The sequence below is a fragment of the Geotrypetes seraphini genome, chromosome 19 (genome assembly GCF_902459505.1).
Source record: "Geotrypetes seraphini chromosome 19, aGeoSer1.1, whole genome shotgun sequence".
NCBI classification, from domain to species: domain Eukaryota; kingdom Metazoa; phylum Chordata; class Amphibia; order Gymnophiona; family Dermophiidae; genus Geotrypetes; species Geotrypetes seraphini.
Window position 1 is genome coordinate 14,866,309 of NC_047102.1, and position 15,679 is coordinate 14,881,987.

General features: G+C 44.2%; 1 protein-coding gene across 6 annotated transcripts in view; it reads right to left on the minus strand.

The window, feature by feature from the left end:
* OVCH2 (ovochymase 2) overlaps window positions 1–15,679 on the minus strand; it is a 94,496-nt gene that overhangs the window by 11,740 nt on the left and 67,077 nt on the right. For 5 of the 6 annotated variants that reach the window (XM_033928240.1, XM_033928239.1, XM_033928236.1 and 2 more), the window contains 5 exons: window positions 14,781–14,967; window positions 10,875–10,944; window positions 8,506–8,701; window positions 7,497–7,648; window positions 4,166–4,328 (listed from right to left, as the gene is read on the minus strand). In XM_033928240.1, the coding sequence (XP_033784131.1) occupies window positions 4,166–4,328; window positions 7,497–7,648; window positions 8,506–8,701; window positions 10,875–10,944; window positions 14,781–14,967 (768 nt within the window). The remainder of the gene's footprint in view (window positions 1–4,165; window positions 4,329–7,496; window positions 7,649–8,505; window positions 8,702–10,874; window positions 10,945–14,780; window positions 14,968–15,679) is intronic. The other variant, XM_033928241.1, reaches the window with a different exon arrangement.

The following is a 15,679-nucleotide window of genomic DNA, read 5'->3' on the forward strand; positions in this document are numbered from 1 at the left end:
CCATGAGGGATCTTCAAAACGTTTCCACACTTATTTTATTTTTTTTAACATTACTTATTAAATAATTCAAAAGCAAATTACATCACTACCTGCATGGTGAAACCTTTTGAAGAACCCTCATAGTAAACATTGGCAATAGTTAGTTACATTTACAGTACTTGGTTTCTTTTTTTTTTTTTAGTTCAATTTATTTATTGAATAATGAAGAAAAGGAAAAAATGTGCATCATGTAACAAAAACAGAGTACAGAAATTGGCAGAGAATATCATAATATTGCGGGATATATAACCTCCGAGAGTACTTGCACAAAATGTATGATAATCACATAATTAAAGTGATTGTAAGTAGTTGTCAATGGGAGTCCAAATATCACTTAGTGAAATTAAAAGGTTAGGCCTCTTCTTGTCAAAAGCATGCTGTTCATATTTTTTATATAGGCATATAGAATTCCACCAAAAAGTGAAATTCAACAGAGAAGCGGATTTCCAATTTTGCAAAATATGTAGTAAACCCACAGATATCAATATATCAATCAATTCTGGCTCACAGGTACAGGTCTTAAAGCAAGGATGGAGAGATCTCATAATTATGATGTCAAATGATAAGTCAGCAGTACAATTGGTTACAGAACTAATTAAGGACCAAATTTGCGTCCAAAAAGGTAAAATCTTAGGACAGTTATACAGCATATGTGCTAAAGTACCTGGACATTGTAGACAATGCCAACAGAGATCATCATTTTTTAAATGTGCTAGCTTCATTCTATGTGGAGTCCACACCACTCTTCTCATAAGAAAATACAAGGATTGTGTCATATTTGCCGAGAGAAGAGGTCTATTCACCTTCGTCCAAAACCTAATCCATTCCCTGTCAGAAAGTTGTACATTAAGATCTTGTGACCATTTACGCTGGATGTTTATATCGGATAAGGGTCGTCCCCCTTGTAGTATTTTGTAGAAGTATGATATTGCTTTTCCTTGTGTCTCAAGCAGTGAACTGCATTTACTAATACATGAATTAACTGAGTAATGTATGGAAGAGAGTACGGAGGACAATAACGTCCACTGAGCTTGTTTGCCAAGAAGGGTTGGATAAGTTGCTATGAGATCTGTGATAGTATACAAAGTGTTATTGTGATAGAGCTGTTGGACCTGCCATATACCCAACTTACTCCAGGATGTCCAATTAAAAACTCTTTTGTTGTGTTTAATAACTGGGTTGTTCCAGAGGGCCATATTCCTCTGTGCAAAAATTGAGTGAGTAGCTTTGCGATCTAGCGTACGGAGTGCTGTGGTTGTGGCTGGGAATAGAGAGAAGGGTTTTAGTCTGGAGGGAGTAGACATAGTAGGAATGATATTAATAGGGATTGGATTGCAGACCGAGACTTCTAGTTCCAGCCAGGTGGGTAGGATTGAAGCGGATTGGGAGCGAGTATATGTGATCCATTGTGATCCATATTTAGCAAGTGATGCAATTTGATAGCTGCGAAAATCAGGAATATTTACGCCTCCATACATCCTGGGTGCCTTTAGCAAATTTAAAGCTATCCTAGGTTTTTTATTGCCCCATATAAATTCAGAAATTCGTTAATATACCATAGAGAATGACCCAGGAACAAATTTTTCCACGTCCCCACGGGAACTTATTTTCCCGTCCTGGCGAGTTCTTTTCCTGTCTGTGCCACATTCTTGCAAGCTCCGTCCTCATCTGCACAAGCCTCAAACCCTTTAAAATCATAAGTAGCAACATTCTAGAGCTCAGATTGTGATGTCATAATGCCTCATTCCACCAATGCCTAAGCTCCGTCCTCAGCAACATTCTAGAGCTCAGATTGTGATGTCATAATGCCTCATTCCACCAATGCCTAAGCTCCGTCCTCATCTGCACAAGCCTCAAACCCTTTAAAATCATAAGTAGCAACATTCTAGAGCTCAGATTGTGATGTCATAATGCCTTATTCCACCAATGCCTAAGCTCCGTCCTCATCTGCACAAGCCAACATTCTAGAGCTGAGATTGTGATGTCATAATGCCTCATCCCACCAATGCCTAAGCTCCGTCCTCGTCTGCACAAGCCTCGAACCCTTTAAAATCCTAAGTAGCAACATTCTAGAGCTGAGATTGTGATGTCATAATGCCTCATTCCACCAATGCCTAAGCTCCGTCCTCGTCTGCACAAGCCTCGAACCCTTTAAAATCCTAAGTAGCAACATTCTAGAGCTCAGATTGTGATGTCATAATGCCTCATTCCACCAATGCCTAAGCTCCGTCCTCATCTGCACAAGCCTCAAACCCTTTAAGATCATAAGTAGCAACATTCTAGAGCTGAGATTGTGATGTCATAATGCCTCATTTCACCAATGCCTAAGCTCCGTCCTCGTCTGCACAAGCCTCGAACCCTTTAAAATCCTAAGTAACAACATTCTAGAGCTCAGATTGTGATGTCATAATGCCTCATTCCACCAATGCCTAAGCTCCGTCCTCATCTGCACAAGCCTCAAACCCTTTAAAATCATAAGTAGCAACATTCTAGAGCTCAGATTGTGATGTCATAATGCCTCATTCCACCAATGCCTAAGCTCCGTCCTCATCTGCACAAGCCTCAAACCCTTTAAAATCCTAAGTAGCAACATTCTAGAGCTCAGATTGTGATGTCATAATGCCTCATTCCACCAATGCCTAAGCTCCATCCTCAACTGCACAAGACTCAAACCCTTTAAAATCATAAGTAGCAACATTCTAGAGCTCAGATTGTGATGTCATAATGCCTCATTCCACCAATGCCTAAGCTCCGTCCTCATCTGCACAAGCCTCAAACACTTTAAAATTATAAGTGTTCAAAGCTTGTGCAGTGAAGGCAGAGCTTACAAGAATGGGACAGGGACAAAACTCGTAGGGACGGGATGAGGAAATTGATTTCCTGCGAGGACAGGGACAAATTTGTCCCCATGCCATTCTCTACTATATAACACTGCCTAATTAGAGAGATTGGTCCTTCCACGGAACATCAGCCAGCACCTACATAAATTCTGGGTCCATCGAAGACCTATATTCAGTGCTGGTGCCTGGACATGACTGAATATCATAGTCTAATTCAGCTTGTGGTTGTCAGTGGCTTTAAAACTACTGACTACTCCAAGCTCCTTATTGCCCCATTAGTTTTGTATGATAGTCACCCAGTTTTTGTAGGCCAGTGTTCTTCAACCGCCAGTCTGTGGACCGGTGCCGGTCCGCAGAAATTTTCTGACGGTCCACAGGGCCGGCACCTCCATCGAGCCCAAGAGATTGCTCTGTAGCTGCCAGTCCTCGGTACGATCAATGTGGCGTCTTCGAGCTGGCTTCCTGAGTGCTGCAGTGCACAAAGCCGTGGGAAAAGGCTCCTACATGTGTCCTGCGCCTGAACCAGAAGCCTTCTCTCCGACGTCGCAACGTCAGAGGGAAGGCTTCCAGATGAGGCGTGGGACACTGCCCACAGCTTTGTGCAATGCAGCACTCAGGGAGCCAGCCCAAAGACGCTGCGTTGATCGCACCGTGGACCAGCCCGAAGATAATATCGGGGGGCAGGCCAGAAGGCAAGGCACATGGAGGGAGAGAGACAACAACGGTAGGGAAAATGCTTTTCTTTTTTTTATTTAGCGATTGATTTGTCTGTTCAGGAAGAAATGCATTTGTTTCTTTTCCTCTGGAGTTGTACTGCTTGCAGAGTCTTGCATCTTAGGGTTTGTTTGTATATATTAGTACTTTTAGTTTTTGGTCCTGCATTTGCATGGGGTTATCTGTTTTCTGGTAGGAATTAATGTTGAAAAGCATACAGTGTGCTTTGTGTATTTTAATTTTGTGGTTAACCATTATGTGTTGTTAATATGATTATATTGTATGTGTGTATATATGAAAAATGGATGGAAAAAATGGTGTTACAATTAGTACTATTATGGGGGCGGGGTCTGGGGCGGGAGATTGGGTGGAGATGGGCACGACTTAGCCCAGTGTTCTTCAACTGCCGGTCTGCGGACCGGTGCCGGATCCACAAAATAATTATTTTATTTCCGCCGTTCCATAGGTGTCACAGGGTTGAAGAACACTGTTGTAGGCTATTGCTGAAGTTTCTATGAGATAGCAATCAGGTTTCCGTAAGGTATGCTACAGTGTCACTGTTTCTTTCATACCGGCATCATAAACGTTCTGGCCAATCCAGTCAATGACAGCAGGGACACTGGCGTACACTCCTGGGTGGTTGCTCATTCCACAGCCAAAACCCCAGCTTGTGATTCCAAAAACCACATACAGCCCAGAATCCTCCTGACAGACCAAAGGGCCTCCTGAATCACCCTACAGGCAAAACACCAGAACAGCATTGATTATACAGTAGAAGTGTCAGTTCCAAGTAATTATTCTGTGAATCAGTTGGAGAGGAAGAATTACTGCTACTACTATTTAACATTTCATTAGTGCTGATAGGCATACGCAGGAAACGAAGGGGCTTAGGGCATTCTCAAAAAATACGTCTAGAATATATACATATAGTATATCTATATATTTTTTTTTATCATCTATCTGGACGTCCAGGCCATTGATCATCCAGACTGCGTATGTCTATCTTTATACCACATTTTCAAACAAAAATTTGTCTACGTCCCTAATGCCCAGAACAAGACCATTTGGACTTGGGAGGGGCCAGCATTGTGATGGACCATCCACAAAGACACGGAAACAGAGCCGTGGGGCACCTTACAGGGCACTGCTGTGAACTTCACAAAAAGGGTGCCACATAAACATCTCACCAGAATTCCCTTATAGAATATGGTGAGCCCCCCCCCCAAAAAAAACCCACACTATACCCACCTGTCTACAACCCCAATAGCCCTTATGACTGCAGGTGGCACCTAAATGGCAGTACAGTAGGGTTTGGGGGGGTGTTGGTGGGCTCACATTTTTCACCATGAAGGTAGTGTTTAGAGTGGCTTGTAGGCCTGGGTCCTCCTCTCAAAAATTTGTCTATGTCCCTAATGCCCAGAACAAGACCATTTGGACTTGGGAGGGGCCAGCATTGTGATGGACCGTCCACAAAGACACGGAAACAGAGCCGTGGGGCACCTTACAGGGCACTGCTGTGAACTTCACAAAAAGGGTGTCACATAAACATCTCACCAGAACTCTTTATAGAATATGGTGAGCCCCCCCCCCAAAAAAAAACCACACTATACCCACCTGTCTACAACCCCAATAGCCCTTATGACTGCAGGTGGCACCTAAATGGCAGTACAGTAGGGTTTGGGGGGGTGTTGGTGGGCTCACATTTTTCACCATGAACGTAGTGTTTAGAGTGGCTTGTAGGCCTGGGTCCTCCTCTCTATGGTTCACTAGCCCCTCCCCCCAGACTATTTAAGAGACCTGTATTCAGCGCTACTAGGCTTTCCTATAGTATGTGCTCATTTTCTGGAGACAGGTATGTACGTTTTTATTCCGATCTTTGCAGGGGTGTGAGGGGTGTCAGTGAACACTGGGGGAGAGTGTGTGTGTGTTTTGGGGAGGTCTTTTTTTTGTCTCTGCAGTGGTTATCTGGTCTCCTCCCTTTTCTTTTAAATTTTGTTTTAATAATGTACTTATTGACCCTCCCTTTCCCTTATTACCCCCAAATTCATCTAAGTTCTTGTTTATCGTCTTTTTAATGTTCACTCCTCCCCCATATATATATACAATTACTATTTTACCTTTTATTTTATTTTTTTTAGCATTGTAAACCGGCCAGATACACGTTGATGGTCGGTATATTAAAAACAATAAAACTTGAAACACTTATACCTGTTTTTACATCATCTAAGTTTGAGAACCACTGTGTTAAAGCATTTTGTGGTACTCTGCATGGCAGTGTGCGCTCATTTTGCGCTTTCGATTGTTTATTTATTTTACAAATTTATACCCCGCTTACAACTAAGAGACTTAGAATTTAAAACAGCGGTTCTTAAACCTGTCCTGGGGGACCCCCCAGCCAGTCGGGTTTTCAAGGAATCCCTAATGAATATGCACGAGGCAGGTTTGCTTATAATAGAGGTGACAGACATGCAAATCTGCCTCGTGCATATTCATTAGGGATTCCTTGAAAACCCGACTGGCTGGGGGGTCCCCCGGGACAGGTTTAAGAACCACTGCTTAGATAATAAGCTTAAAATAAACACCTATAAGGCCTTCATATATGGAGTAGATCAGGTAGTAACGGTGAGTCGGGTGCTAAGACTTTTTCAGGGATGCTGAAATCCCTGAAAAAATCTTAGCATCCCTGAAAAAGTCTTAGCACCACGAATACCTTTCCTTCATCCCATCTTCTTCCTGGCTCACCAATTCTACCTGATCTACTCTTTACCCTCACTGGAACTGACCAGTGATCTTCTTTTGTAACCCACCTTCTATAAATCTTTTGCAATCCGCCTTGAATCGCAAAGTAATGGCGGAATAGAATCTCTAATGTAATGTAATGTAATATAGATGGTTACAACTACCCTCTTTACGTCTGAGCTTTGAAAAAACATCACTAACTTGTTTTACTTTCTTCAGGAGCTATTTTGCTTTACTGGCAACCTCACTTGAACTGTGAAGCCTCATAATTTGGGGGGGGGGGGGGGGGAAAGCATCTCCATATCTCAGAATGACTTTATGCTGTTGTGATCGCACCCAAAACCTGAACGATGTTTTGCCTTTCAACATAAACACTAAGAAAATGTTACAGCTGTCTCCACATGTAATACAAATAAATTTGCAATCACTACCCTCTACCGATGGTGTTACGAAAAATGATCCCTGTTCAACCACATCTGTCTGTCACCACATTCATTTCAATTTCCTAGCGAAACACTTTAATGGTGGCCCGTGGCATAGTAAGGAGGTGGGCATTCTGCCCCAGGTGCAATGTTGGTGGGGGCGCTGACACCCCACCTACTCTCCACCCCTCCCCTTCCCCCAAACCTCCAGTTGTTCACCGCCACAAGCAACGATTTCAATGTGCTCTTCGCAATCGCATCATCTCTCCCGCTGATGTCACTTCCGGGCGCCGCACATAAAAAGTTACATCAGAGGGAGAGTCACAATTAGAAGTACAAGGGAAGGGGGGGGACACACGCAGCAGGGGGGAATTGGAGAAGGTGTGGGTGGGGGAGATGAGGGTGAGGCGCTGATGGTGGCAGCCAGAATACCCCATCTTTTGTAATTCAAAAAGAGGACATGAATGTTAAATGTAATATCATTTAAGATATTTGTTGTATTTAAGACAATTGAATTAAGAGGTACTAAATTATGATGATTTAGTGACAAATTCTATATTGTTCGCCTAAAGTTAGGTGCCTAGCCAATGTAGGTGCCTAACTTACCCTCCCCTTTTACTAAGCCATTGGTTTGTGGTTTACTTAGAATCTTCTTTGACCACTTCATTAGCCAATGGCTGCAATGGGAAAGTACAGGGTCCAGACGGCTCACTTTCTATAGTCACCAATTGCTAGGACTCACTGTGCAAGAGTCCGTGCCATTCCGTAGTGGAAATCCGGCGCAAAACATCTTCTCAGTGATTCCCCCAGGGTGTTGTGGGTAGTAGTCATTACAGGCTTCATTAGTGAGGATGGGAACCTCAAGTTGTTGCAGTTTATTAGGGTATTTTCCACCTGGGAAGGAAAGAGAGAAAGCAATTCAAAAGTCAAACATAGCAGGCTTAGAATTCTAAATGTTCCGCATCAGAACCTTTGCTTAATAATCTTTGCTATGTCTTTTCTTTAGTTATAAGATCAATAATATGCAGTGGTGTAGCAAGGGTGAGAGGTGCCCGGGGTGGTGGTGCCCCTCCCCCACCCTTGTCTACGCCCCCCCCTTCCCTTGTACCTCTAGTTGAAGTTGTTGCTCGAGGAGGTCAACAACTGCTCCTCGTATCCCCATAGGCTCTCCCTCTGACGTCACTTCCTGTGAACAACTTCAACTAGAGGCATGGGGGGAAGAGAAGGGGAGTTGCATACGAGGAGGGGAAGAATGGGAAGAGGCAGGGGACGAGAGGAGGAGGGATGCCCAAAATGGTGCCCAGGGTGGACTGCCCCCTCGCCCTCCCCCCACTTACTACGCCACTGATTACATGGGCTATTGCTTGCATCTTCTTTATCTACAGTGGAAACATATCAATGTCATAAAACTCTCATAACCAATTTAAAACATGCAGTTATTCTGAGCATTTCCAGGTCACAAAAGAGCACAACTTTGGACCATGCAAGTCCAGCGGTAAACGTACAATGCAAAAAAACAAACCCACAATCGTGTTATTTCTAGTACACGACATAAAAAATGAGTTAATCTATCATGCAACGCCACGTGTGCCCATTTCAATAAAGTCCTGCTGGCAGCTGTTCTATCAAGAACAGGAAAGTAAGAACGTAGCCAATGTGCCAAGTGCAATAACAGGGTGATTTACAAGAACATTCCTTTGGTTAAACTGCTCTTAATGTTGGAAGACAGACAGATACGTGCAGTAATGTACCTTGTTCCTGAGCACCCCATCCGGTGACTACACACAAGCTAGACGGCTGAACCACGCGATCAGTAGCTGGAAGACATGCAGGTCGTACGTAGGCAGTGAACTGGAAGGGTTCGCTCAGCTGCAGGAGGGCGACATCTTGTCCCATAGTGAGCATGTTAAATTCCGGATGGAGAACAATTTGCTTCACTGATCTTCTCTAGGAACAGAAAAGGAATGACCTAAGACAAGAGTCCATCACCTCCTTTACAAGCACCGTTTGATAAGTTGACGACTTTGGAGGGCTTGATTCTGTACACGTCAGCTAAGTCAACAGCCGCCTACAAAACCAGCTCTAGACACTGGTCAATCACGCCTAGGCACCATTTAAAGCAGGGATCTCAAAGTCCCTCCTTGAGGGCCACAATCCAGTCGGGTTTTCGGGATTTCCCCAATGAATATGCATTGAAAGCAGTGCGTGCACATAGATCTCATGCATATTTCATTGGGGGAATCCTGAAAACCCGACTGGATTCCGGCCCTCAAGGACCGGAGTTGCCCATGTTTGGTCTTGTCCAGTCGTCTCCAAAGTCCCTCCTCGAGGGCCGCAATCCAGTCGGGTTTTCGGGATTTCCCCAATGAATATGCATTGAAAGCAGTGCGTGCACATAGATCTCATGCATATTCATTGGGGAAATCCTGAAAACCCAAATGGATTGCGGCCCTCAAGGAGGGACTTTGAGACCCCTGATTTAAAGAATCAAGGCCAACGGTGCATATCACAAAACTCAGGGGCCGGTAATGTAGGCTAGTGTTTTACTGGCCTGCATTGCAGTTGCCTAAGTTCTTTTGAGAATTGAGCCTAGCGGTGCCTAAGGTCATCTCCACCCCTAACCACACCTACTTTGATCTTAGGTGACATTAGGCACTTTGCTGTAGACGCAATTATGACGCCTACCCTAGAAGATGCCTCCCAGTGACTACTTTTTTTTAAATGAGTTTTTAATTGGTTTTTAACGGCACGGTCAATTACCATGCCGATTAAAGTCAATTAAAAAAAAAAATAATTAAGTTAAATGGCAGTAGGGTGCCTAACTTACAGGGCCGTTTACAGAATCAGGCTCTTAGGGCCCGATTCGGTATAGGATGCCCGGTCTCAGCAGCCACCTAAGTGATTTTGAGAATCGCACTTGGGCATCCTGTACAGAATCGAGTCTGTCTTGATGGACAGAAGCCTAACCCAGTCTAAAAACCCCGATTCTCTAACTGGCGTCCATGTCACAGGCGCCAGTTAGAGAATCGCGTTGCCGCTGAGCTGATCGTGGCAAGGGAATCTCCCTGCCATGATCAGTTCAGCGGCAGTGGTAGGGAACTCCCACCCCCCATCATCTGCGGCAGTTGGAGTGCCCAATTCCTCCTGCCAGCCCCCAAACCCACCCCTCAAAGTCTCCCAGTAGCAGGGATGCCCACTCCCTTCTGCTAGAACCCCCAACCACAATAGGCATGAGGGATGCCTACTCCCTCCTGTTAACAGGCCATTCCCCCTGAGCACAAACCCCCATACGGGCACCCCCAGAACAGAGCTCCCACTCTGGCACCCCCCAAAGCAGAACCTCCCCCTAAACAGAGCCCCCACCCCAGCACCCCAACTCCCCCACTGTACCTTTTGGAGTACTGCTGGCTGGAGGGATGCCTACACCTCTGGCCAGCAGGCCCGCCTCTTCAGAATGGTGGGCCTTCCCCTTCCCGGTGCATCCTGGTATGCGCCTCAGGCCTCACCCACAGGAGGGGATTTAGGCACTTGGGCCAACTAGCGTCTTAGGCCTCCTTTCCAGTGCATTCTGGGATGCACTGGGAGTGGCCTTAGACTCCAATTGGCCAGATACCTAAAGCCACTCCCAATCAGGGCAGGATTAATTCATCGAGGGCCCCTAGGCACACAAGTACACTGGGCCCCCCTGCCCCCGCCCCACCCCACCCCACCATGCGCCCATGCGGAAACAGGAAGCTGCGTTTAAGGGAAGCTTTGGGCAAGCAGCACCGCTTGCATAATTACAGTTCCCGTTGCCTTTCTTACCCGCGTTGCTTGCTTGTCTTACTTTCCGTCGATGGGGGGGAGCCCGCATTGCCAATCGGGGTGGGGTCCGCGTTGCCGATCGATGCTGGAGGGGTCCATCGCCGTTTGGAAAAAAACAATGTTGATGCCCTCCTTCATTGGGCCCCTCTGACCATTTCGGGCCCTAGGCACATGCCTACTTGGCCTACAGGTTAATCCTGCCCTGCTCCCAATAGTATTTGGTTGCAAGTTGCACTTGAGTCAAACACTGGTACTGATACCAAAGCAAAACCTTTTACTACACAGTAGCAAAATTGAACTGTGCTCTCCATCCTACCTGATAATGTTCCAGTTCTCTAAAATCATGTATCCCTGCAATCACAAGCCATAAGTCATAATACCTTTCCCTAAAAAAACAAAGAAAGAGAGAGAGAGAAAATTCTTAGAGGAATATTTCAAGTTCTTCAAATGATGTGTGTTTACAATATCAACAGTGTAAAGTGAAAGTAGTACTCATACAGATTTTTAAATTTTCCCAAATGATGCTCTGGACCATTTCCAGCATTGTTAGAATTTCAGTTCAATAAATTTCTTCCTTTGAGAGCTTATACATTGTGGACATTTGAGGCAATAGAAGATAAAATGATTTGCCTAAGGTTGCAAGGCTCGTTAATGGGATTTAAACACTGATTTTTCTACTTCTTAGCTCTTTGTTCTAACCATTAGGCCACCACTTCTCAAGAAGCAAGACCCATTACAAATAAAAATATTTCTAGTTATCATATGACCCTAAACTCTGTACTTGCTGCCAAAATCTGTAGGTCAACATTTGAAAATTCTCATAGTGAACTTTCTCCAGGGAAGATTCCGTACAAACGGAAGAAAGTTTTTCTTCAACCAGAGAGTGGTAGAATTCTGGAACACTCTTCCGGAGTCTGTCATAGGGGAAAACACCCTCCAGGGATTCAAGACAAAGTTAGACAAGTTCCTGCTGAACCGGAATGTGCTCAGGTAGGGCTAGTCTCAGGGCACTGGCCTTTGATCAGAGGGCTGCCGCGTGAGCGGACTGCTGGGCACGATGGACCACCGGTCTGACCCAGCAGCGGCAGTTCTTATGGTTAAGTAAAAATAATTTTTGGAAGGAAGGAAGATGGAAACTGACATTTCTAGGCTAAATGAATTCAGATAGATGGTCACTCTTATCAGTACTGTTGTAATAAGGGGTGTGCGGGGAAGAGGGGGGGGGTCGGACCACCCAGGGCATGGCCTTTGTAAAGGACACAGGCACTCATCCTCCTCTCTGCCCCCCCCCCCGCCCTCGTCCCTCTTTAATTTTTCCTGCACAAGCAGCATTATGTACTTGCTGCCCAGGTCAGTGTCGCCTCTTTCCGATGTCGCTTCCAGGCCCTGCGCCTAGGAAATGCCGTCAGAGGGATAGCCAACACGACACGGGCAGCAAGTTCGTGCTGCTGTTCTCGCCTGGAAAATTAGAAAAGTACGGGGAAGGGAAGGGGGGCACGTGTGCGTGGCAGGGGGGGGGGTTGGGAAGGAGCGAGGGGGAGCGGAGAGGAGAGTGGGGGAGGGGCACCGCCGCCACCACCCTGGGCGCCCCTTAACCTTGCTATACCATGGCTTACCGTCAGAATTATCTAATCTAATCTGCGATTCTGTGTCGCTCTATGCCTAATCAGGCTTAAGGCAATTTACAACGCAAGAGAAGCACATTATGAATAGAGATACTGTAGAAACAGTAACATGATGACAGATAAGGCCAAATGGCTCATCCATTCTGTCCATCCGCAGCATCCATTATCTCCTCCTCTCCCTATTGGCTAAGGCTCTTAACATTTGCATCTCCTCTTCCTATAGGCTAAGGCTCTTTACACCTGCATTGTGATGTCATAGAACTTTATGGTTATAGAAACATAGAAACAGATAAAGGCCAAATGGTCCATCCAGTCTAACCACCACTATCTCCTCCTCCTCTCCCTATTGGCTAAGGCTCTTTACACCTGCATTGTGATGTCATAGAACTTTATGGTTATAGAAACAGATAAAGGCCAAATGGCCCATCGAGTCTGCCCATCCACAGTAACCATTATCTCAATTTACAGCTCAAAAGGATCACATATGTTTGGGGGTGTAGCTGACAATCACATTGCAGTAGAGATACTGGAGGGTGTGAAGAGGGATCTAAATAAAGGGAGCCAAGACGTGGCATTAGGAATATGGAGCATAGGTACGGCGTATTGTCAGGTTGAGGTATGTCAATGCTTGTTGTTAAGTGGGCGAGTCTTCAGCTTTTTTCCGTGGTAAATGCATGTTATTATTATCTTGCTGATTTACAAAGTTAGGGCCCTTTTTTAAAAAAAGCCGCGGTAGTGATGCTGCTGTGGTAAATGCAACGAAGCCCATTCGATTCCTACGGCCTTCGGTGCATTTACTGTGGCAGCATCACTACCACGATGAACTTAGCCGCTGGCAGCGTGGGCCAGGGCTTTAGAGGCCTACCTTTCCGGCACCTAGGTTCACTGTAGAATCACATCTTGCAGCGCTCAGCGACGCTTAAGGCCCCTAAACACGTCCACTTGGCTACGCAGCATCACTGAGCGCTGCTAGAGGCTGGGTGTTAGCTGCTGGTCCCAGGAAGTGCCTAGTGGCATCGGTTTGTTTTGTTTTTTTAGTTCAATCTTTATTAAATTTTTAACATCTTACAAAGAAATGCAATGCACAAATATATTATAAACATATGTAAATATACATTAGAAAATTCTTAACAGAAACATGTCGTTTTCTACCCATCCCACCCTCCTTTCCCAAACCCCCACCCTATCTCCCTCCCAATTGTCTGGCAGGTCAATCATTCCATCGCACACACTTTAAAGGGCTCCAAACTGGGGGCCTCAGAAGATTCATTACCTCCTTTATCACGAGTCTATTACTTACCTAATAAGATTAAATTACCAAAAAAGCCGTCGGATCAAGGACTATTGGATGTATCAGAGTTATTGGAAAAATCAGATAAAGAGGTTGTAGAATCGAGCACTTTGATTATAACAGTAGCTCTCTCTATTGATAAAGTATGGTTGTTAAAACTGTTCTTTAAAAATAGACAGAAAGAATTTATGGGTTGTAAAGTGCAGGTATTTCCTGATTTATCACGAGAGACTCAAAAGCGTCGTCGTGAATTTCTTATGTTGAAGCCAGGTGTTACATCTTTAGGTGCTACTTTTTATTTGCGACACCCTTGTAAATGTATAGTCCATCACCGATCAGTTAAATATGTTTTCTTTGAGCCTAATCAGTTGACTTCTTTTTTAGCGCTCTCCCGATTGGAGGTAGAAAAATCATAAGCTCTATGACTATTGGTTAATCCCAGCAATCAGCCTTCCAGCTAACTTTATGAAAGAGTGTACAATAAGTTCAATTCTTCTATCTTTGTTTTATTTTATAAGAAATCTTGGATCCAAATTTGAGGACTTGAGCATTTTAGTTAATACATGATTTAATGTTATTGGAATGTTTCTTGCTTTATGTAGAATTGCTAATTTGCTTTCTGTACAAGGTATTCTTGATTATATGATTTGAAAATCAATAAATATATTTAAACATAAAGGGCTCCAAACTTCCTTAAATGAGGCCATATTTCCAAATCTTTCAGCTAAATTAGCTTCATACTTATAGAAAAGATGCAGTTTCCACCAAAAATGAAAATTTAATGTGAAATCCTTCCAATTCTTAATAATAATAATTTATTTCTTAAATACCGCCAAAGCCGTACTAGTTTGAGGCGGTTTACAATAAAGAAGGGCTGGACAAACAGCGAAAATAGGTACAATCAGCGGAAGAAGATACAATTAAGAGGGCTGGACAAGCAGCGCATTTTTTGAACAGGATACAGGTACATAACTACTGACTGTATTGTCACTCCAGATAGTATCAAGAACAATTTGGGGTTTTTTTTTAAAAAGTGGTTTTTAATGGTGCAATTATCACCATTATCACAATTATCACCATTATCACAATTATCACCATTATCGATTATCACGTTACTTAAAGCCGATTTAAAATAATTAAGTTAGACACCGGCAAGCGTGATGCAAGTGCTCGCTGGAGTCTACCTTTAGGCAGTCCTTATAGAATTTCCCTCTTAACTGTATAATGCAGAGTTAATAAGGGAGTGTTTAGCTGTCTTTACGAGAGACGTATTTATTCAGGACAACGCACCTTCTCACGTACCTACCTGCCACTGAAGCAGTGGGCCGCTGTGAGGACCCACTCTTTCCCAATGATCGTTCCTCCACACACGTGTTCGGCCGCTAACTGTAGACTGATCTGCCACGGCCAAGAGAAAGGAACCGCTTCTTCCCCGCTGACTATTCGGTTAAAGAGAAACCGGGATGGAACTGCAGAAGCCCCGCAGATCTTGTCTAGTACAGAGGAGGCAGAATAGCTGAAACTGTGTTTTTTTTTAAAAAGAAAACATAATATGCAGGCGTAGAAAATAGCTGAAACGATTACAGTCTCTAATGGAATATTTACTACATTTAATCTTTCATAGTACACTTCTCCCTCCATATTCATGGTTTCAGCATTCGCGGTTTCGATTATTCACGTTTTTTTTTTGCTTGCTGGCTCCTCCCCCCAAATTACATCAGCTTGCATAGAGCAATCGCCGATTCCAAGCGTTTACAGAGAAAATCGCTGATTCCCAGCACTTTCTTCACTGTGTTTTGCCTCTCCTTCAGGAACAGGCCAGGTCTCCCACCATGTTATTCGCGGTTTCACCATATTCACGATGGTTTTGAATAGAAAACAGCGAATAACATATGAAAAAGTTATTTGCGGTTTTTCTGTATTCAGGGGTCTGTTAATCCCCTATCACAGCGAATACGGAGGGAGAAGTGTATGTTTATCGAAAATCTTATATACCGCTCTTCGCATTACCAGCAGAGCAGTATACAACACAAAGAAAATAGAAAAGAGCCACAATGTTCATAGGATAGGAGAAAAAAAAGAGAAAGGAAAGGGAAAAAAGAGGGAAGATCGTGCAAAATGCCAGCCCCCCCCATCCCCAAATCCTGTTCATCCCGAGTTTGAAGGAGGGCCCGAAATCTCATAAGAAGGCTGATGAAAATCTAA